The sequence below is a fragment of the Micromys minutus genome (genome assembly GCF_963924665.1).
Source record: "Micromys minutus genome assembly, chromosome: 3".
Classification (NCBI taxonomy): domain Eukaryota; kingdom Metazoa; phylum Chordata; class Mammalia; order Rodentia; family Muridae; genus Micromys; species Micromys minutus.
The window spans coordinates 28,221,715-28,242,195 of NC_137972.1; the positions used below are offsets into that span (position 1 = coordinate 28,221,715).

The following is a 20,481-nucleotide window of genomic DNA, read 5'->3' on the forward strand; positions in this document are numbered from 1 at the left end:
GAGAACCACACAGGAGGAGCATGTGAAATTCTGGGGAAGGAATTGGAGATGTCAGTCATGTTAAGGGAGTCTGCCCTGTCCCCAGCCTCAGATACATAAGTCTGCCCCTGCTGCTTGCCTCCATGAGGTTGGGGCTCAGACCTTGGGTCAGGCTCCTAGAAGGTACAAGAGGAATGTCTTCTCCCAGACAGAGTGAAATCCCATCCCCAAGAATCTTCAGTGGTTGCCAAAGTGGGCGGCCAGGCAGGATCTCCAGAGGCCATACATCCTTTGAAGATACTCTGCCAGCCCAAGCCAGGCAGCCTGTGAATATCTTCATTATTTAGCATATTTGATGAGGTGATGCACCTACTTGCCTCAACTGTGGTATCCTCAGAGGTAGCTGTTGGGCATGCTTTTCTTCCTGCAGCTCCCTGGAGGTCAGCCAACAACAGACAGGGGGCAATAGGCCCACCCCTACACCCTCAACACCCCACTGGGGTAGCAGAGTGCAATGGGGAGAGAGTGATGAGTAGTACCCCCCACGGGGTCACAGCATCTCCCAACTAATGTGTCACACTGCCTGCACAGGGACCACCACGTCACCCTGAGGGACCGACCCTTCCAGGGCTTCCCAGTTGCTTCCCAGCCTGAGATGTACTCTGGGCTTACAGCACCTCTTTGAAGACCCCAAGGGCCACGCCTTGAACTTTCTTGATACCTCTGGCTGTCGCTATCCCTAATGCCACGATTTTCCTAGAGCTCCTCACCCAGTCTCCCATCCAGATGGAGCTCTTTTCTACTGAAGCAAGCCTATGCCAACAGGGATCTCTGTCCATGCTGAACCTGGCCCCCACCCTCTAGTCCTTGGGTTGTGTTTTGAGGCCAGACTCAGGGGGCTCCAGGTAGGTGTCATATATTCAGAAGCCATGTATGACCTCCCACTTTCTACAAGGACAGTATGGGAGCTGCTTACCTACCCATCTCTCAGTTCCCCATGCCCAAAAGTCAGCTTCCGTTGGGCGAAGGACACAACAGGCTGGGAGGGGTTGAGTTGCACGGGTGCCAAGCTCGAAACACAAGTTATGTCACTCCAAAGCAGCACCACAACCTCTTGGGGAGATTTTTCTTTTTAGAACAAGTACGGGTAGTGGCCTGGTGGTAGGACAGTTGCATAGCATGCTTGAGAATCTGGGTTCAATCTCCAACATCTTTTTTTTTTTTTTAAGAAAAAAAGAAAGGAAGAAAGAAAGACAAACAGAGTATCTCTGTGGGTGAAACTTAGTTCCTATCAGGCTAGCCCCGACTCCAGGTGCCAGAGCACTTGTGACCTTCAGTGGGGGCAGGGTTAAGTCAAGGTCAAGGTCCGGGGAAACTAGATGACTTTACTGAGTGAGTACTTAGTGCTGACACTGAGTTTCATACACATATGTACTCCCTTTAAAAAGAGTAAGTCTTCTCTCTGGGAAGAAGATGTTGACAGCTGGGGAAACTGAGGCTCAAAGTAGATTAGGAAGAGTCACAAAGAAAAGAAAAGTAGAGCCTCATGCAGACTCCCCCCTTCCCCAGAGAAGATAGGAGCAAAGAGTGGGGCTTCCTAGGTGCCTCACAGACCTTTGAGCCTGGTCTCAAACTCGCTCTAGGGACAGGGAGATAACCATCATTTCCACCTCCCTAGAGGAAACTGTCTCCTACTGTGCTCAGATTCTGAAAACTGAGTTAATTTCTTGGCCCAGGTAGAGCTAAGTTTGGACCTTCCATGTGGTCCTTAATGTCAGCTGGTCCAGGGCTTCCCTCTGATCTAGCTGCTGCAATCTCTGTTCAGCTCCCTGGGCATGCACACGGGAGGGTAAACTATGCTCTCAAGTATGAAGGTGTCCGTGTATCTAAACATAGGTGCGTGCATGCACACATCCATGTGTGTGTTTAGGGGCTCACATAAGAGTCCACTCAAGATCTTCTGAGGAGAGAGAAATGTCTTCACGTTGCTCTCTGGACGCTCAAGGCTGTGGAGGCTTGAGGAACGTACGGGAGTGTATTCTTGCCTGGGTCTTTAAAATGGCCAGAGTTCATCCCCAGTGTCAGTGAAGGAGGTGAGAGTGAGGTTGGTTGAAAAGAATGGACCAAGCTTCTTTTCTCTCTGCATTCTATTGGAAAACAGCCACAGGAACCTGTTTGTAGCCCAGAAAGTACCTCCCTTTCACCTTCCTATCCAGGTCCCTTCCCTGGGCACAAGCCCAAGTGATGACTCCAAGGATCCGGTGTGTTAGCACCTTGTGACTAATTCCAGCCCCATAAACCCAAGGCCAGTGATCTCACGGTGCCTCTTCTAGGCTGGGAGGCTGGTGGTCTGGATACCCACCGATCAGCAGGCAGGCTCCGAATAAGATCTTAGCTGGCCTGGCCCCAAGTCAGCCTATGTCTTGGCAGCTTCTGCTCTTGCCTGTAAGGGTGACCTCACTTTGACTTCATATCTGCAGAGTGATGTACAGATTGCTTATGCAGCCCCGAGCTCAGCCAGGCAGGAGGGTGGGGCTGTGCACACTGAAGGAGAGGAGCAGCTGAGACCCTCCCCAGGCTCAGGTTCCGAGACCTGTTTGTTCACTCCAAGGTCCTACAGGCATCTGTTTTTCTTTCCTTCCACTATTAGTTGAAGCCAGGCAGCTGGGAGTAGGGAGAGCTGGGTTTTCCCTACAGGCATCTAGAGCCTGCATCCGACCTTCCATTTCCTGCCTAGAGGCTCCCATATCAAGGGTAATATTTAGCATAATTGGGGGGGGGAGCTGTTGGATACTTCTGGCAAACTTCTGTTTTCATCCTTCCCAACACACCCCTGTAGCCGCTGCCCTATCAGTCAGTTCACATCCTAAGAGTTCTTCTGTTTAGTGTGATAAGAGCATGCATACAGTTCCCAGCACTGCACCAGACCATAGTAGATGTCTCTTTGAAAGGTGTGCAATTAGCCAGTGCCTTGGTCCTATTGGTTGTACCCATCCTGGGGATCACAAACAAGCCCAACAGGATCCCTAACCCTCTTCACCACAGGATATATTGTACACTGGAAGCAGGCTCTCTGTCCTTTCTCTTGGCCAGGGCTCCTCCCCTCTTCCTGCCTCTAACCCCAGAAGAGGCTGCAGGCTCCAAAGGCACTTCTCACTCGCGCCCCCCTGATAAATGGCGGAGGATGCTCTCAGTGTCCAGGGACTAGAGGAGCACCATTCTAGTCTCTAGATCTCTTTGCGAGTATAGGTAACCAGTTGGCCCAGACGCTGAACCTTCTGTGTTGCTTTCTGGGCAGCAGGAAGGGACTAACAAAAACAACAAGCAGGGCGCACGGGGTGAGAAAGTGGTTGTGCCAGCAAATGATCATGGATCCAGGTTACCTTTAGTAGACCAGCACCCGCACCATAACCCACACGCACCCAGCTCCGACCCGCCCTCATCCCGAGAGGAAATCGGTGTTCCCGCAGTAGTAGGGTGCCACCCCACCTTGCCCCTCGCTGTACCTGAGCCCCGCCCCTCCACACACACCCTCATCCCTGGTCCCGCCCCTCTCGCTGCCCCTCCCTCTGCGCCCTGCCCTGCCCCAGTACGCTCTAGGGGCGCAGGCAGCACAGGTCTCTCATCAGTACCGCAACTGGAACCGTGCACGCAGCAGTGGAGAGGGGCTCCGAGTCCGCACCTGGGAGTCGCGCCCGGACGCAACGCGCCCGCAGTGCCCGCTGCGCCCAGGCTGGCATGGGGAGGCCCGGCTGAGTGCCGCACCCCACCGCCGACACCCGCCCGCTCCTCAACCGCGGCCCTCGCGCGCACGGGCGATGGAGAAAGCGACGTCCGGCGCCGCAGGGCTGGGGCTGAAGCTGTTTTTGCTGCTGCCGCTGCTGGGAGAAGGTGAGTCCTACGGGCGGCAGGGACCGTAGGGGCCGGGGAGAAGTTAGCGCTGCGCACCGAGCCAGGGAGCTGACGCGCGCATTAGCGCGCTTACATTGGCTGGCACCGGCGGGCTGCGCGGCTGGCCGGCCTCCGGGTCTGGGAACCGGGTCGCCGCGGCTAGCTGCTTCGCTCGGGCCGCCGGCTGGGCGGGGCTCGGCTCGCCTCGGGTCGGTGCGGGCCGCGGGCCGGGCAGCGTAGTCGCCAAAGCCGCAGCTGCGCATCCCAGGCTGGTCGCGTCTCCAGCCGCCGCTGTGTGCCCGGGCGAAGCGGACAGATCTTGTGGTCTTTGGGCAGCAGCTGCGGGCGGACTGGGTAGGCAGCCCTGGAAGCCCACGACTTGAGCCAGCTCTTGGAGACTGCTGTGCCCAGGTTCTCTTTTCGCGTTTTTCATTCCCGCACTTACTGTAGCTCCGCTCTTCTCGCTCAAGGGTACTGAGGCAATCTTTAGTAAAGGTTATTTTTCTCTTGTGTTTTTGCCGCCCTGGTCTTTAAAAACCTAAAAGCCTGTGTTTGTTCCGGCGTGTCTTTGCCCGAGAGAGTACCACATGGTATGAGCCCTGCCCCATAGCTGAGAGTCATGTGCCACTCGCTATTCGGCTGGAGCACCTGAAAAGAGTGGCTTTTGGAGGCGTAATAGGGGCCAAGGCTGACCCAGCGCTTTGGGCCCGGCCACTTGGGAGTCCAGTGTGATGATGTGCTGCCAACATCATGCGCACATAGGAGCCCCTCATTAGGTGTGGCCTTTCAGAAGCAATTCACTGCCCTCACTCCTATACCCTGACCAAATGCACCCTAAGGATACAGGATATTGACCCCTTGGCTGCACATTTTACTGTCCTTTCAACCCACCCTAATTTGGTTTCTTCTGGAAAATACATGTAACAAGTTTCCCTCTGATAGCGGAACTGAGCCCGGGCCACCCCGCTCTCATCCCTTACAAAGGGCTTTCTTTCTTTGCAACCTTTGGAAACGGGAAAAGGCCATGCTCACCTGGCCTCTAGCTCAGAGTTTTGGGAAGACTGGGTTTACTGACCAGCCCAGGGCTGCCTTCTTGGGCCTCCTAGTACTGTAGAGACTTTCGGAGAAGGGATAGGATGAAGACTTTACCGGTTCTGAGGAAAAAATAAATAAACTGAAGTGTCTCTTCCTGGGTCTTAAGGTGCTATGGGACACAGTGCTACAGGGGGTCATAGGCCCCAAGGCCATGTAACAAAATACAGAACGGAACTGTGTACCTGTCCTGTGTCGTGGGGCTTAAACTTCACAGATGCAGGTAAGAAGTCAGGAGTGAACTAAGAACATGTGCTGAGCAACTTTCCCCAACCCACCTTGCCCCGAATTTAGTGAGGTCCCCAGCAGTTGAAGGGGCCCATCTCAGGGGTCTGGCCTGTGGCACTTGGCAGGCATAGAAGGAGATTTCTGTGTGAAACCTCTGGCTCATAATCGGGTGTCCACAGACAGCTTATAGAATCCAGGGACTATGAGCCCCGTCTTAAACCAGGATGGCCAGGAAACCGTGATAGAGGTACATAGAGGGGAGCAGCGGCCTCATACCCAGGAAGAAATAATTGGGGTTCTGGAGAAGTCCTCTAACCTGGACTCTGGAGCAGTAATTGTGACATCCATTGATCTGCTCCAGACTGCCACTAGAGAGCTCGGGCGCGGTTCCTCAGTAGGATTGCGAGCAGCGTGGCCTCCAGTGCCCTCTAGTGGATTCAGTGTTCTAGTTGTTGCCCACAGTTTTGAGTGGGTTTTGAGGGGGTCTCTAGACCTACGGGGGCCTTGTTCACGAGACTCACCATGACCTCATTTCAAGTTATCAGTACATGCTTCTGTTCTTTCTCGAGAACCCATGCTCAGGAAACCTGTGGGGAAGAAGGGCCTAACTCTCTTCTCGCCCTCCTTCTCAGACTACATGTGCACAGCCTTGTCACACTCATATTCCCATTACTGTCGGGCCCCGTATTCTGGAACTAGGCATGATAAACTCCTTCAGTACGTTGTTAACATATTCTGGGCTGTTCACTGCTCAGTGCACACACAACTTGACTGTGTGCATGAGGATACTTAATCACAGTATCTTGGTCTCTCTCTCCCCTATGTGTCCCAGGGCACCTTGCCCCGCCCCCATCAACTATCTGTCAAGACGTTCCCCTCATCTTCTTCTCTTGGCATCTAGACTTGACATCTTGACTTCTTGACTGCCCACAGACACAAGGCCCGAGCCTCTGTGGTTCTGAGCAGAATTCTCAGTGAGATTGGCATCTGTCACCACATCACAGAGGGGCCCTTTCTGGACAGTAGATCCATAATTGGTCTACTAAGAGTAAGGGATCCCTAATTGGTGGACATGTACCTGGAGCCTGAGCCCCACAGCTTTCCCACTGTTCTTCCTTCCTCCCTTTCCTTACTGAGCTCAGGGGATCCTGGAAATTTGACCTGGTTCTCTAGGCTAACCTGGGCCCTTCTTTGTTTCTTCCCCCAAGCTGCTAAGCCCATTCTCAGAGCTGGGTCTTCCAGGGACTTCTGAGGGTGGAGCCTGAGGGCAGACAGCAAGTGGGGAAGTGACAGAGCCCAATCACTAGAGTGCCTTTATTTTGCAGAATTGCTTTAGGAATGGGCTAAGTAAATGACTGTTTCCTTGGTGGTGTGAGGAAAATGGGATGTATTCACCTAATGGGGTGTTAATGGCCTTTTAGCCAGGGGAGGAGAAAACGAATTAAAAATTATAGTGCCTGTTGAAATGGAGCCTGAGATAGGAAAGGAAAGGGTAGCTGGAAGCTGCTGCCTCCCTTGGGATCTTTTCCTGGCGAAAGACTGCTGATCCCCTTCCCTGTTAACACCAGCAGCAGCTACCCTGGCCATACTGTTGATAACCCTCTAAGGTTTGTGGTCTTTTCCCATTTTACAGGTGAACAAACTGAGGTTCTCCAAATCTGTAGATTCTGGAGCTCTTGGTATGCTAAGGACTCCCCCAGGTCCAGGTCTCTTGTCCTTAGCAAAGTCAGTGATCTTGGTACCAGGAGTAGAGATGAAGAAGGACCTGGGAGAGGACAGTGTTCTCTGCTTGTCACACCACAGCAGGTCACTCATGTATGACAACAGATGCTCTGGAGAAAGGCTGGACCAGATCTAGGAGTGACATGTAACATGTAACATTCTGGCCACAGACATGAGGCCCGAGCCTCTGTGGGTCTGAACAGAATTCTCAATGAGCTGTTTTTGTCCTTGCTGACCCTGGGAGTCTCCTGGACTGGGAAGGAACACTAGGCCTGGCTCTTGTCAGAGAGGGAACCTGTGTGCTCGAGGCATTGTAAGAAGTTGTATTTGTATATAGTCAGAAGGCTGGTGGGGAGAAGACACCCAAGCATTATCCTTTGCACTGGGCCTGCTGAGGCGCCTGGCTGGTGCCTGCCTTCATCATGGTGCCATGTGCTAGGGGAGAGGCACAACCATGTGCCCTCATCCAGATGGAATCCACTTCCCTAGGGCACTGGGAAAGAGTGATAAAGGAAAACACCCACTGCGTGCCCAGGGAACAAGGGCAGAGCTGGCTAGGAGTGCAGCCTGTACTGGCTCTGTAATTCTTTGCTTCTGGATGAGTGGCCGTAAGTGTACTATGGAGGGGTGTGTTGGGGGGCGGGGCTCTTCTGGGGTAAGGCTGGTGCTTGCCTGGCTGCTGGTCTCTTCCATCAGCAGTGCTTTCCTCTTTTCCCTCCTCCCCCATTATTTTTCTGTACGAATGACCTGATGGTACTAATCAAAAAGAGCCTTGAGTGTTGCTTCGCAAGGAGGAACTAACAGCAAAAGACACACCTAGTAGTTATGAAAAGAGAGGGAGGGGAAGAGAGATGGGGGTCTGATTCTGTTAGACTAGAGCGGCTGGCAGCAAGACAAGGTGAAGGAATGGGAAGCCTGGCAGAGAGCCCTGGGCATGGACTACAAAGGAAGTGATGTCAGTGGGGGGGGTGAGGCTGTCTCTCTGGTCTGTGAGGAATGTCCGCTGTACCCTCTGGTATGGGGTGTTTGACCCTAAGAAGCTGTGGAGTTGGAACAGATGGCCCCAGGTTGTCCCCATTCTAAAAGCATCCAGGGCTTTGTGTCCTAGGAATCAGAAGAGGCCATGTCTCCTGCACCAGGGCTCCAACTCCTCTCAGACAACACAGATCCTTTTCTGACAGGTTGCAGGATCCTGAAGAGCTCTTGTGGACTTCACCTTCTTCCTCCCTGTTTGCCCAGCTGTTGCCTCCCCCATCATCCACCTTCCTGTCCTCTGCAGCCATGGAGTGGCCCTGAAAGGTCTGTCGCACCAGTAGACCCCTGAGCCATCTACTGTGAAGCTCTGACCTAGTCAGGTACGGTGAGAGGAGGCGGCAGGGTGCAGTTGTGGTCTGTCAGCTCTTTCCCGGGCACTCAGATGCCCCTTAGAAGATGGCTGATGAGACTTTGAGAGCTGCCATTGAGACTGTACCACCTGAGCTCTGAAGAGAGCAGGTGGCCAGCCACAAGCAAACACTTCTGTTTGCTTTTGCCTCCACTTAAGCAGAACAGCCCAGATGCTAGGGCAGGTTAACTGTTCACCTGAGCAGGTGTGTGCCTGCCTGGTGAGCGTTCAGTGGAGCCTCCTCTCCTTGGTGTCACTGGTACCCAGAGGGCTTTGCAGCAAGAGGTGCCAATGGCCCAGTGGCCCGGGTCTTAGTAGATGGAGCCTCTTCTTCCAGACTCAGGAGCTGGCTGCGGGGGGGGGGGGGGGGGGCTCTTTGTGGTCCCAGGTCTTTCCTCCTCTGTGACATGGAGTGCTGGAGTCTGTTCTTCAGGGCTGTCACTGAGGGGCTGTCACCGAGGGACAGTGTGGCCCTAGAGCAGGAGAAGAGAGATATGCTGGATGGTGTTCAGGAGTCAAGGGATGCTGGACAGTGTCCACTGCAACTGTTCCACTCCCTGGTGCTCCTGAATGCTTTCACATTTGCATTCCAGGGAGGAAGAAGAGAAGTTTTACTATCTTGAACCTTAAGAAACCAGAAGGTTCTGGGAAGTATGCACTATGGGACAGTGAATGGTAGAAATTGGCTGAACTCCTTGGACAGTTCGCCAGTGTGACTTAAAAAGGTGGGGGCTGGGTGTCCTGGGGGCTTTGTCTTCTCCGCTTTTCCTTCATGTTCCTCTTTCCTTACCTGGGGGCATCTGCAGCATCGTGGAAGTCCCGAATCTACTCAGCCCACCAGCCATCCAAGCAGCCACCCTCTTCCCAGGCTAGACAGGTTTCCTGTGCTTAGCCCTTGGGGATGGTTTTTGCCTCTGTGAGTGCTTTCCATGGCTTGTGACTCAGCATAGGTGGTCATCTGGGGGTCATCACCTTTGCAAAAAGATGGCTCCAACAGGTTCACGGAGCCTTAGGAAGTCTGGAGTGAGGTACAGTTCAATGTTTTCTTCCCTGGACACACTGGGCTGTGTCTACACTTCTGGGCAAATGATACCAGACACATTTCTGTGGCTTAACATGGGTACTCTACCTATGTGCCAGCTGACCTGTCCTCCTCATTCAGAAGTGGCCTCTCCCATGAGAAGCTGGACCCCTGGGTCTGTGCACCTGGCTATGTGCACCAAGAGAGCTTTGTGGAGCCAGGCTTGGGAGGGCTTGTGTCACTTCGCCTGTGTTGCTAAGGTCACAATCACACCAGAGAGCCCCCATTTCAAAACACGGTAGACTGAGTTCAGAGTAGGTGTGGGGACATGTACTTCTGGGGTATGCCTGTATACAATCTGGGGGTGATGGGTCTCTGGGCTTTGGGCCCTTTTTAGTTTGGTTTCTTTTGTTATAAGAAACACCATGACTAAAAGCAATATGGTGAAGAAGGGGTTTATCTTAAAAGCTTACAGTTTATTGGGAAGGGAAGTCAAGGCAGGAACTGAAGCAGAGACCATGGAAGAACGCTGCTTACTGCCTTGCTTTCTGTGGCTCATCTTGCTTTTTTAAAACATACAAGCCAGGTCTGTATCTCTAGGGGTGACCCCACACAAAGTGGAATTGGCTTCTCACATCAGTCAAGAAAATTCCCTCACCTACTTGCCTATAGGACAAGGTGATGGAGACATTTTCTCAGCTGAATTTTTCCCTTCCTAGATATAACTATAGCGTGTGCCAAACTGACGAACAAAACTAACCTAACCAGCCCTGACCCTGTTTCTTAGGTTTTCCATGTGGGTGTCTCTGCCCATTTTCCTAAGTGGTGCTTCAGAGCTCTATGCTGGGCCCAACACCTGTGGGTGTGAGGGACATGACCGATTATTACAGTTGTCTTTTTAAAACCTTTTTAAATGAAATGGACATAGCATACGGGTAACTTTTTTAATAGAAGAGTATAGTAACACTTACGCTACCCCAAGGTGTCCAGGAGGCATCTCTAGTCCATCACATGCTCCTTGTCCACACAGGACACATGCCCCACTGACCCATTAAGCTCATGTTTCCCATTCTCCCTGTCCTTGCTTCCCTCTTTAGATTTGCTTGTTCTGGGCATTTTATGTAAATAGTACAATCTGCGTGGTAGTTCTGCCTAGAGTTTATCTTGCTTGTAGTTGTAGCTCACATCAGTGTGCCGTTCTTTAAGAGTGAGTAATACTCTGTTTGTTTGGCTTCGCCACATTTATGTATCCATTTCTCTTGATCCGGAGGTGTTTTGTCTATTGTAAACAATGTTTCCAGGCATGTCCTCTGACTGCTGTTGTTCAAGGCTTGTTTTCAGTTTTCCCAGGGGGGAAGATGTTTAAGGCATTGCTGTTTGTTCTGTGAGCAGTTGTTGGTCTGCTCTTTCCCAGAGGCAGGTCCAGTTCAGCAACTGTGTGCAAACCTCTTCACCCACATCCTCTCCAGAACTTACTGGTTCCTGTTGTTGTTTTTGCAGCCTAGCCTTCCCAGTGGGCTTGAAGTGGTATTTCATCGTGGTTCTGGTTTGAGTTTCCCCTAAAGATTAGTGACAAAGACTAGACAAGCTTCTGTTTACACAGTCATTGGTCGGCTGTATTATTGGTCAAGAGCCTTTGACTATTGTTTGTGTTACATTTCTCATTGACCATGCATGCATGTATTACTGCATTCTGTTTACTATCCATCCTCTCTTTTCACCACCCACCCCTGCTACCACAACACTCCACAGGTCCCTTTCCTATGTTCTTGTCTTTTTGTTTTGTTCTTCTGATGCACGGATTTTTAACCAGGACCTTCTGGGTTTAGAATTATCTATTGGAACCTGTGGACTTAACCACATGAACTTTCCCTCTCTGAGAACCTATCAGTAGCCAATAATTACTCAACAGGGAGGGCTAGGAACTTGCTCCATCGTTGGCTGCTGACGTCATATGGGCTTGTGCAGCCCCGGTGTGGTCATGAGCAGCTGCAGTAAAGTCATGTTTGCAATAACTATGTCAGGCTGTGAGGATAACACCTCTGGGCCCTTCTCCCTTTCTTCTAGATCTTTCATTCTTACTGTTCCCCCTTGCATTGTCTTCCATGGACCATGGAGATCACAGTATAAATGTCTTCTCAGGGCTGAACACTTTTAGTCATTTTTAATTGAGTGCCTTTGAGTTCTCATCAGGCATGGCTTAGAGGTTACTTCATCCAGGAACACCAGTCACTTAAGAGAAGCCTGTTGAGAAGACACTGGTGTTCTAACAGGGATGGACCTTGAGCCCCCACTGAACACTTAAGTGTCTGCATTTTTGCAGGACAATGAGACTCATGCATGTGTCACATTGATCACACATGTTCCAGAAACAAAGACATCACAGATAGTGCAGGAGAAGCAGATGTTCTAGAACCTCCCTGTCAAAGAGGAAGATGCTGGAAACCAATGACCCATCCCACACCCAACAAGGAAACTGGCAGCCCTGGAAGTCAGGGCTGCCCTCTCGCTCTGCCTCTATCTAGACTAAAAATAACTGGGCAGATTGGTGTAAGTTGATTACGGTAATTGCTACTGTGATGTCATGCTGCCGGCCCGAGCTGCGCTGCAGGGAAGACAATCTGTGCGGAGGCAGCGGCCTCCCTTCATTTCCACTCAGCGTTCGCAACCTGAGAGAACAAGGTCCAAGGTCCAGGAATGAGTGATGAGCCTCTCCCGTGCTGGTGTGCTCTGCCATGTCAGGGACCCCGGGATTCCAGTGTGTTTGGCTCTGGGTCCCCGTGGAATCAGAAACAGCTCCGGTGAGGTTCCTAGCTCCTAGCCATTCACTCTTCTCCAGAGCAGATACTCAGGATGTCTCTATCTGCCACTCTGTCTTTGTTAGTGTTTCTATCGCTTTGGTGAAACATGACCAAAAGGCAAGTCATGGAGAAAGGTTTATCTGGCTTACACTTCCATATCCTAGTCCATCGCTGGAAGAAGTCAGGACAGGAACCCAAGCGGGGCTGGAACCTAGAGGCAGGAGCCATGGAGGGTGCTGCTTACTGGCTTGATTTCCCCTGACTTGCTCAGCCTGCTTTCTTATAGAACCCAGGACAGTCAGCCTAGGGATGGCACCACCCACAGTTGTCTGGGCACTCCCCCATTGATCACTTATTAAGAAAATGTTCTTCGGGCTGGATTTCATGAAGGTATTTCCTAAAGTGAGGGTCCTTCCTCTCTGATGACTCCAGCTTGAGTCATGTTGACACACAACACTAGCCTTCATCCCAAGAAGACACTGGCTGCTTCTGTCCCAGAGACTGGAGTGGTCTCCTTCCTCCTGCTGCAATACCTCAGGGTTTGATGAAAACACACAGAACTTCCAGCTGACTTCCCAGCATCCCCCCTCACCCAGAGCAGATCTACCATAGGAGCTGTCCCCCTATACCCACAGAGAAGCAGGAAGGGCTCTATATCTCACTATAGGCTCCACTGTCTGGCATATTTGGTACCGGGACTTTGTGGGTGCAAGAGGGAGGACTCTGTGATACTCAATTCTCTTGTGTCCAGTGAGTTGGGCTCATGAGAGCTTAACATTGGGTTCTGTTTTTTGGTGTCTGTTTCATGCCAGAACCCCTGGTGGAATAGCACCCCAAGCAAATTCCACCTGGCCTCACCTTCCTAAACCCTCACTTTGTTTTGGGACTCCTGCCCAGACTCCATCTCACTGAAATATTAAAGAGCCAGTTTATAAAATGCCAAAGAAACTTTCAGGGGCATCAGTATTTTTGAGAGGAAACTGGGGAAACATAGCCGAATCTCCGCCGTGGCATTTTCAGCCTGGTATTGCAGGCACATAAGTGGATGGAACTTGGTCCCTGGAACTCTGTGACCTGGTTTCTCACAAGCACTATATGAACAGCTGTCACTGAACAAAGGAGCCTGGGCCAGACTCTGACTGAGTCCTAAATCACTCTGTGTGGCCTGGGGCCATCCGCTGTCTTGGTTTACTGCTCAGTAAGACAGGGATCCCAACATCCATTAAGTGTTTTGATGTGCTTAAAACGGCACTATAGAAATCCCATTGGTGAACATGAAAGGTGGCACAAAGGACGTTGGGATGCAGTGTTAAAAAAGAGCTTGAGGTACATGGGGTGGTCACTCAGCAAGTGGGTGTGTTCTGCGTCATGGTGCTCTGTTGGTTATGTGGGGAACAGCTGCACTGTCCAGAGTCAGCGGGGTCAAATCTGCTAGGGCCTTAGCCCAATTGCAGCAACAATAGCTAGCTACCCAGGGCTATAAAGCTCTAGAGAGAGCCCTAGAGCCAAGGGGGCCTGGTCACTCACATGCTCAATCCATGGGCCACTTGGGTGGCCAGGCCTTGCCCTAAGAAAGAAGTTAGTTCTAACCTAATTGGCAGTTTCCTTTGTATAGAAGCCGGAAGGAACTGCCAGCAAGACCCAAGATTAAGTCAGTGGCAGCTGGGAAATCACATTTGGGCGGGGGCGTTCTTCATGTCAGTGAAGCTACTGCAGCTGGTCTGGGTGGGCATGGAAATGCAGGTGGTAGCTGCAGTGCATTCTGGGTAAAGCTTGGTGCCCATGCTCCTTGAAGAAAAAGCCCCCATCACTTCGTAGAGAACAGCGATTCATCCCTAACCTCAGCTGTGTAGTAGATTCTTCGCCCAACCCAAAGCAGAGAACTGTACGATGATGTGCCACCCTAAGGGCTGAGCACTGGGAGTAATACTAACAGTATTGTGAGAGGTGATGTCCTGCGGCACCAGGAGCAGCTCCACCTCCACACCATGTGTCTTCTGTCCAGCTGCTCTTGCAGGCTACCAACCACCCAACTCTGGAGGCCCACCAAGACAAAGGAGATAACCATATACTGAGTCCTCTGCTCTAAACTAGTTGGGAAGGGGGTCCAGACTTAAAGCTGCACCTCTGTGTGTGTGTTATAGAGGTGATGCTAATACTTGTAGGGAAGATGGAAGCGATGCTTAGGATTGTTGATGGTGGTTATGGTGCTGAGGGTGGCGGTAGACAAGGGGGATTCAGGTGTGTGGATGGAAATGACAGCAGGCAATGGTCATTGTCCTTAGACCTTCATGTTAACCAACTAGATTTTGCTCTCAACAACCCCATGAAGAGGAAAGGCTTAGTCTCCTTGGGTGTCGAGACAAAGGATGTATAACCCTAGTCCAAGCCAATGCCCTGATTCTATCAGTCACCCTAGACTTCGTCCATGGTCTTACCTGGAGTCCACAAGCTATCATTTCTGACAGTCGTTCTGAGGTTATCTCTTAGTCCTGAGAAGCTAGACTTCTTGTTGGCATCTGTATCTTCCAGCTCTCTCTTTCCTGAACTTATCATCTTCTTCCGTCCCTCTCTGCTCTCCAGGGCAGGCTACCCCTCTTGTGGCTGACACTGCCCATACTTTCTAGAAAAACCTCACTGGCCTCCATCTGTGGCTCTCGTCAAGTGATTCAGAAACAGCGTGGGTCTGTTATTTTCTTGTTGCTGTGACTAGGGGCCAGACAAGAATGGACTCTTGACTGCTGAGCCATGTCTCCACCCCCTTGGTTGAATTTTGCAAAGGACATTTGTCCTAGTAAGGACTTACTATTGCTATGATGAAACACCATGACCAAAAGCAAGTTGGGGAGAGGCAAGCATTTTATTTGGTGTAGACATCTACATAATAGTTTCTTCTTCACCATTGATTGATTGTAGGAAGTCAGTACAGGAACCCAGAGGCAGCATCTGATGCAGAGGCTGTGAAGAGGCACTGCTTACTGGGTTGCTCCTGATGACTTGCTCATCCTGCTTTTTCTTTAGAACCCAGAACCACCAGCACAGGAGTGGCCCCTGCATGGTGCTGGGCCCTTCCACATTACAGACTTCCCATAGGATCCAGAAGTTTCATCTCTCAGTATTGTCCCAGAGAAGACTTACACATCCATTTAAAGCCGCATGACACATTAACAGCCAAAGCTGGATGCAGCTCTACTGCCTATGGATGGCCACAGAATATGGGATGCACGTCACACAACATTCACCCTTGACTTAAATGGAAAGATGCTCTGATACCATACTAGCTAGATTTGTCAGTTTGAACAAGCTACTCTAGTCATCAGAGAGGAGGGAACCTAGACTGAGAAAATGTCTCCGTAAGATCAGGCTGTAGACAAGATGGTAGAGCATTTTCTTAACTAGTGATTGCTGCCACAGGATTCTGGCATGGGTGTGCCAGTTTGCCTACCTGAATACCCACCGAGGGATATCTGTTTCGAGCTCTTGGTTGCCATGAGTAGTTTGCCATTTAAGACCCGGCTACTTGATGGACGGGTGGTTTTGCTTCTGCAGGATAAATGGAGTGGACTTGCTGGGTCATATAGGAGAGCAGATTTTGATAAAGAACAGTTGCTTCCTCAGACAGTGCTCTTTCGTTTCTGAGAACTGCTGCCTGGCCTGATAGTCTGGCAGTATCTCATGTCTTTGAAACGTCCTCCTGTACCAGGTGATGTGCTGGGAAACAGTCACTGAACTCCTGGATCATGTATGGTGCTGGGGCATGTTACACTTGCACTTGGGTAACAGAGACTAATTTTGCAACTAGTTTGTACTTTCTCCCCCGTTTCCTCTCCTTTCTTTGCTTTAATGTTTAATGTTAATGCAATTATGTTTAGTTATGTTTATGGTCTCTGAACTAGAGGTAAAAAAATTCTTGCTAGAATTAGAATTTTAGATTTTTTGGAGGGGGTGGGTCCATGAAGAAGCTGTTTCTCCCACCCCCACTCACATCCTCACGTCTCCCACAGCCCCACTGGGCCTCTACTTCTCAAGGGATGCTTACTGGGAGAGGCTGTATGTGGACCAGCCAGCTGGCACACCTCTGCTCTACGTCCATGCCCTACGGGATGCCCCTGGAGAAGTGCCGAGCTTCCGCCTGGGCCAGCACCTCTATGGTGTGTACCGCACTCGTCTGCATGAGAATGACTGGATCCACATTGACAAGGACACTGGCCTTCTCTACCTCAACCAGAGCCTGGACCACAGTTCCTGGGAACAGCTCAGCATCCGCAGTAAGAGAACAGCCTGGCACCCCATCCCCACTCCCACCTTGGCCTAGTCCTTCTCATCTCGACTGCCAGTCTGAGGCTAAGGATAGCTGCTGTGGCCAAGGATGTAAGGATAGGGGTAAAGGCAGCTGCTTTGTGTCCAGTTAAAGAGGGACCCACATGATTTGGGGGATACTATTTACCTCCTGAAGCTATTAGGAGTTAGGAGAACCATGCACATGAATTGGCACCCTCTCTGTGTGGAGCGGAGTCTATTTTCTAGTGTGGTGATCAAAGTGTACAAGTTGTAGAAACTCCCCTGGGGGGCAGTAATTTAGTTGATGACCTGGAACTTGCTGAAGGGTACCAGGTCGTAGGAATCATGTCTCCCCATCTGCAACAGTCTGGCTGGGGTACCCAAAGCTAAGACTGGAGCTGTAGTCAAGGCCACAAAAGACGTTAGCCCTGGTGATCTGAGGGGCTTGGGTGACATGGGATGGTGAGGCTATGCACCTGGTAGCTTACAGCTCCCAGGTCTGCCTCTAAGGCATGGCCTCACACATCTTTAAGAGGCAGGGTAGATTACTATAGATACAGAATTAACTACATCAGCAGTGTGCGTAGAATAACTGACCTCTCTGACCAGAGCAGCCTCTAAGTTAGCATTTCCGTCCGTTGGTGTAAAGAGGCACCATGACCAAGGGAACTCTTATAAAGGAGAGCATTTAATTGGGGCTGGCTTACAAGTTCAGAGGTTCGGTTCATTGTCATCAAGGTTTTGGCATAGCAGTGTCCAGGCAGGCACGATACTAGAGAGGGAGCTGAGAGTTATATATACCTCGGTCCCAAAGGCAAACAGGAGACAGACTGGCTTTTGGGCAACTAGGAGGAGAGTCTCAAAGCCCAACCCCACAGTGACACACTTCCTTCAACAGGGCCACACCTCCTAATAGTGCCACTCCCTGGGCCGAGCCTATTCAAACCACCACAGCAGGCAGGATAATAAGATGGGAGGATGCTCGTGGTGAGGAGTTCCCCGCCAACATAATCTAGATCAGTGATTCGAGACCTGTAGGTTGAGACCCCATAGGATACGTAGCAAATATTTACATTATAATTCACAACAGTAGCAACAGTAGCAGTCCTAGAGTTAGGAAGTAGCAAGGAAATGGTTTCATGATTGGGAGTCACCACAAGGTGAGGGACTGTATTCGGGAAGGTTGAGAACCATGGGTCTGGACAGCTTGAAGAATTCTGCATCCTCCTTGGTTTTCAAACACCTTCATTTCTTCTGTCTCCTTCTTGAACCAGGGTGGGAAACTGAAGAATGAGAGTCCTTCAGTAGAAGCCAGGGTGGGGTGTGCTGTAAACCTGCAGCTCCCTGAAGACTGATACCACTCACTTTACAGCACTACCTTGTCCAGTCAGGAAAGAAGCACACAGCAGTGTGGAGAGTTTGTTCACAGAATAACGACCACAGTGGGGCCATTGTAACAATGTAACACAGGCTACAGGAAAGCAAACGGAACCTTCTAGCCACCTGCCAGGCCTAAGGTGGAGGCCCAGGGAGATGCCTGCCTCCTCCAAGGCGAGACTCACTAAAGTGATCTATGTTGCCCCAGTGGTAGAACTTAACTGAAAACTCTTCCTCTGAGTGTTGATGAAGTCTGTGCAAGGCACTCGGTGATTGGTGGGCAGGGTGTCCATTTTGCAGAGGCCCACAGGAGCCTACACTAAGAAGCCACCCACCTGGAGGGACCTGGGAACTTTAGCCTCAGGCAGGGCTTGGGCACTTCTTTCAAGGGGGGACCATTTGAGCAGAAACCTGAAAGACAAAAGAGGCAGATTGCCAGGCCTCAGCACCCTACATTGGAGATGGGGAGGTATCAGCTGATGCCCGCGGACTACACTGAACACTGGAATTCCTGCATCTCTTCTTCATTCCTTACCTGAAAGGGGGCTCTCTTCTTCTCTTCCTGCAGATGGTGGCTTCCCCTTGCTCACCATCTTCCTCCAGGTCTTCCTGGGGTCCACAGCCCAGAGAGAGGGAGAATGCCATTGGCCAGGCTGTGCCCGTGTGTACTTCTCCTTCATCAACGACACCTTCCCAAATTGTAGCTCCTTCAAAGCCCAGGACCTCTGCATCCCGGAGACAGGTGTGTCCTTCCGCATCAGGGAGAACAGGCCTCCTGGCACCTTCTACCAGTTCCGAATGTTACCTGTGCAGTTCCTTTGTCCCAACATCATTGTGAATTACAGTCTCATAGAAGGTGAGTTCCAGCCTCAAGGGGCTATTCCTTTGTCCTGTTGCACAGGAGGCATGGTGCTATAAGCCCTTAGGGTGAGCCACATGCTCCTTTTGCCACTGTGTAGTATTCTAGAAGTATCTCTTGAATGTCTTGTCACCAGCCAAATACTGTTGAAGGACATTAGGATAGAACTGTGAACAATCAAACGGTGTCTTGCCTTCTCTTGCCTGACTGGATGCTTCCTGGAAGGAATGAGGAGCTGAGAGGCCAGGAGAACAGAGAGGCAGGGGCTGCTATGCCAAGCAGGGTGGTGCCAAATGGCCCTGGCCCCAGAAGGTGCTAAAGTGGGAGCATTTGTGGTTGGAATGCAGTTAGCCACTGGAGGAGCAGAGGAGAACAGGGGCAGGCTGGTTATGTCAGGGAAAATCTCAGGGTTCCTTTCTCTGGAGCATGGGAAGCTATGGAAGACAGGGTATGAGAAATCTCCACTTACGTCTAAAACGGCTTAATTGGACTCCCGTGTTAGGTGCAGTTTGGGGTCATGGTGGTATGTGGTAAGCTTTAGGGAGACTGAAAGATCCCCGGGACAGACTCCTGATAGGGAGGAGGGGCTGACATGAGACTGGAATTGGTGTGAGAATCTGGGAGCTTGCTGGCACGCTCTTAAAAAGACCAGGTAGATTTTTCTAAGCTAGAGATGGGAGTGTTAAACCCAGTTCCAAGGGTTCTGCTAGTGTCAGCAAGCACAGCCGACCTTTCTGGGGAGCCCTTTTAGCCAAGTGGACCTGCGCCCTTTGACTTCTTGTTTGCTGTAGAAGAAATGAAGGCTCTAAGAGACCAGGCTCAGGTCACAGCCCCCAGAAGTATACAGCAGGAATGCAAGTCTCATATCCAGAAATAACTGCTGAGTGTCAGTCATATCCCAAACATCTAGAATCTGTGTTTTTCGAGTTACGGAGCCAGGATGTTTCTCACATTGTGTAAAATGACCAAATATTCATGTCTGTGGGTTAAAATGGCTGGCATTATTCGTAAACAAGAGCGTACCTGGAGCCGCCTGTCCTCTGCCCTCCTAGGCATCGCCCCTCCAGGCCATGACAGAGGCCTGACCTTACGTCAACACGTGTCCTTCCCCACAGAGCCAGAGAGGGACAGACCGCAGGACAGCCACCCGCTATCCTCTCTGGGTAGAACCATGAGGAAGGGAGGCCACACCTTTTCTTTCCCCTACCCAGTGGTCATGTGGGATTCTCTTCTGCTTGGTGACAGGGGACAATCTGCCCTTCCATTGTGACCGAGACTGCCTGGAGGTGAGCACGCTCTGGGCACTGGACCGGGAGCTTCAGGAGAAGTATATGCTAGAAGCTGAGTGTGTGGTGTCAGGCACTGGAGCCACCAAAGAAAAGGTGACTGTGTCCTTTCCGGTGACAGTATACGATGAGGACGACTCGGCGCCCACCTTCTCCGGAGGCGTGGGCACGGCCAGTGCAGTGGTGGAGTTCAAGCGGAAGGAGGTTTGTCCGATTACATTTCATCGTCTTGTCTGTCTGTCCTGTCCTGTGCCTGTCTGGTGTCGGCAGTTCATGCTTGATCTGTTTAGCGGTTGCACTAGCCACCCAGTCACGTGGCTCTCTATTTGTCCTTTGTGTCTTCTCTGTTTGGCTGATGGCCAGACAGATGGGCAGCAGTAAACTGGGCTCTCACTGTGAAGGCCTGAACCTGGGGTGCTTAGATGTGTCTAATCAGGTCAAGGGCCCCAGGGGGAGAGCATTGGGAAGAACATTCTGACTCACCTGGCCTGGCAAAAAAGGAGGGTGCTCCCTTCTGCTGGCAGCTGGGCAACTCCTCACTAGAGTGCCCTATGAGAGGA

The 20,481-nt window shown here is 51.2% G+C and overlaps 1 protein-coding gene across 12 annotated transcripts in view; it reads left to right on the plus strand.

Annotated features, from left to right (window-relative positions):
* Nucleotides 1-3,653: 3,653 nt before the first annotated feature.
* RET (ret proto-oncogene) overlaps nt 3,654-20,481 on the plus strand; it is a gene marked incomplete at its 3' end in the record, with an annotated part of 39,073 nt that continues 22,245 nt past the window's right edge. For 4 of the 12 annotated variants that reach the window (XM_080914541.1, XM_080914545.1, XM_080914546.1 and 1 more), the window contains exons 1-4: nt 3,654-3,870; nt 16,123-16,386; nt 18,345-18,632; nt 19,881-20,125. In XM_080914541.1, coding sequence (XP_080770667.1) covers nt 3,798-3,870; nt 16,123-16,386; nt 18,345-18,632; nt 19,881-20,125 — 870 coding nt within the window. In that variant the 5' untranslated portion in view covers nt 3,654-3,797. The remainder of the gene's footprint in view (nt 3,871-16,122; nt 16,387-18,344; nt 18,633-19,880; nt 20,126-20,481) is intronic. The other 8 variants (XM_080914549.1, XM_080914552.1, XM_080914544.1 and 5 more) reach the window with 4 other exon arrangements.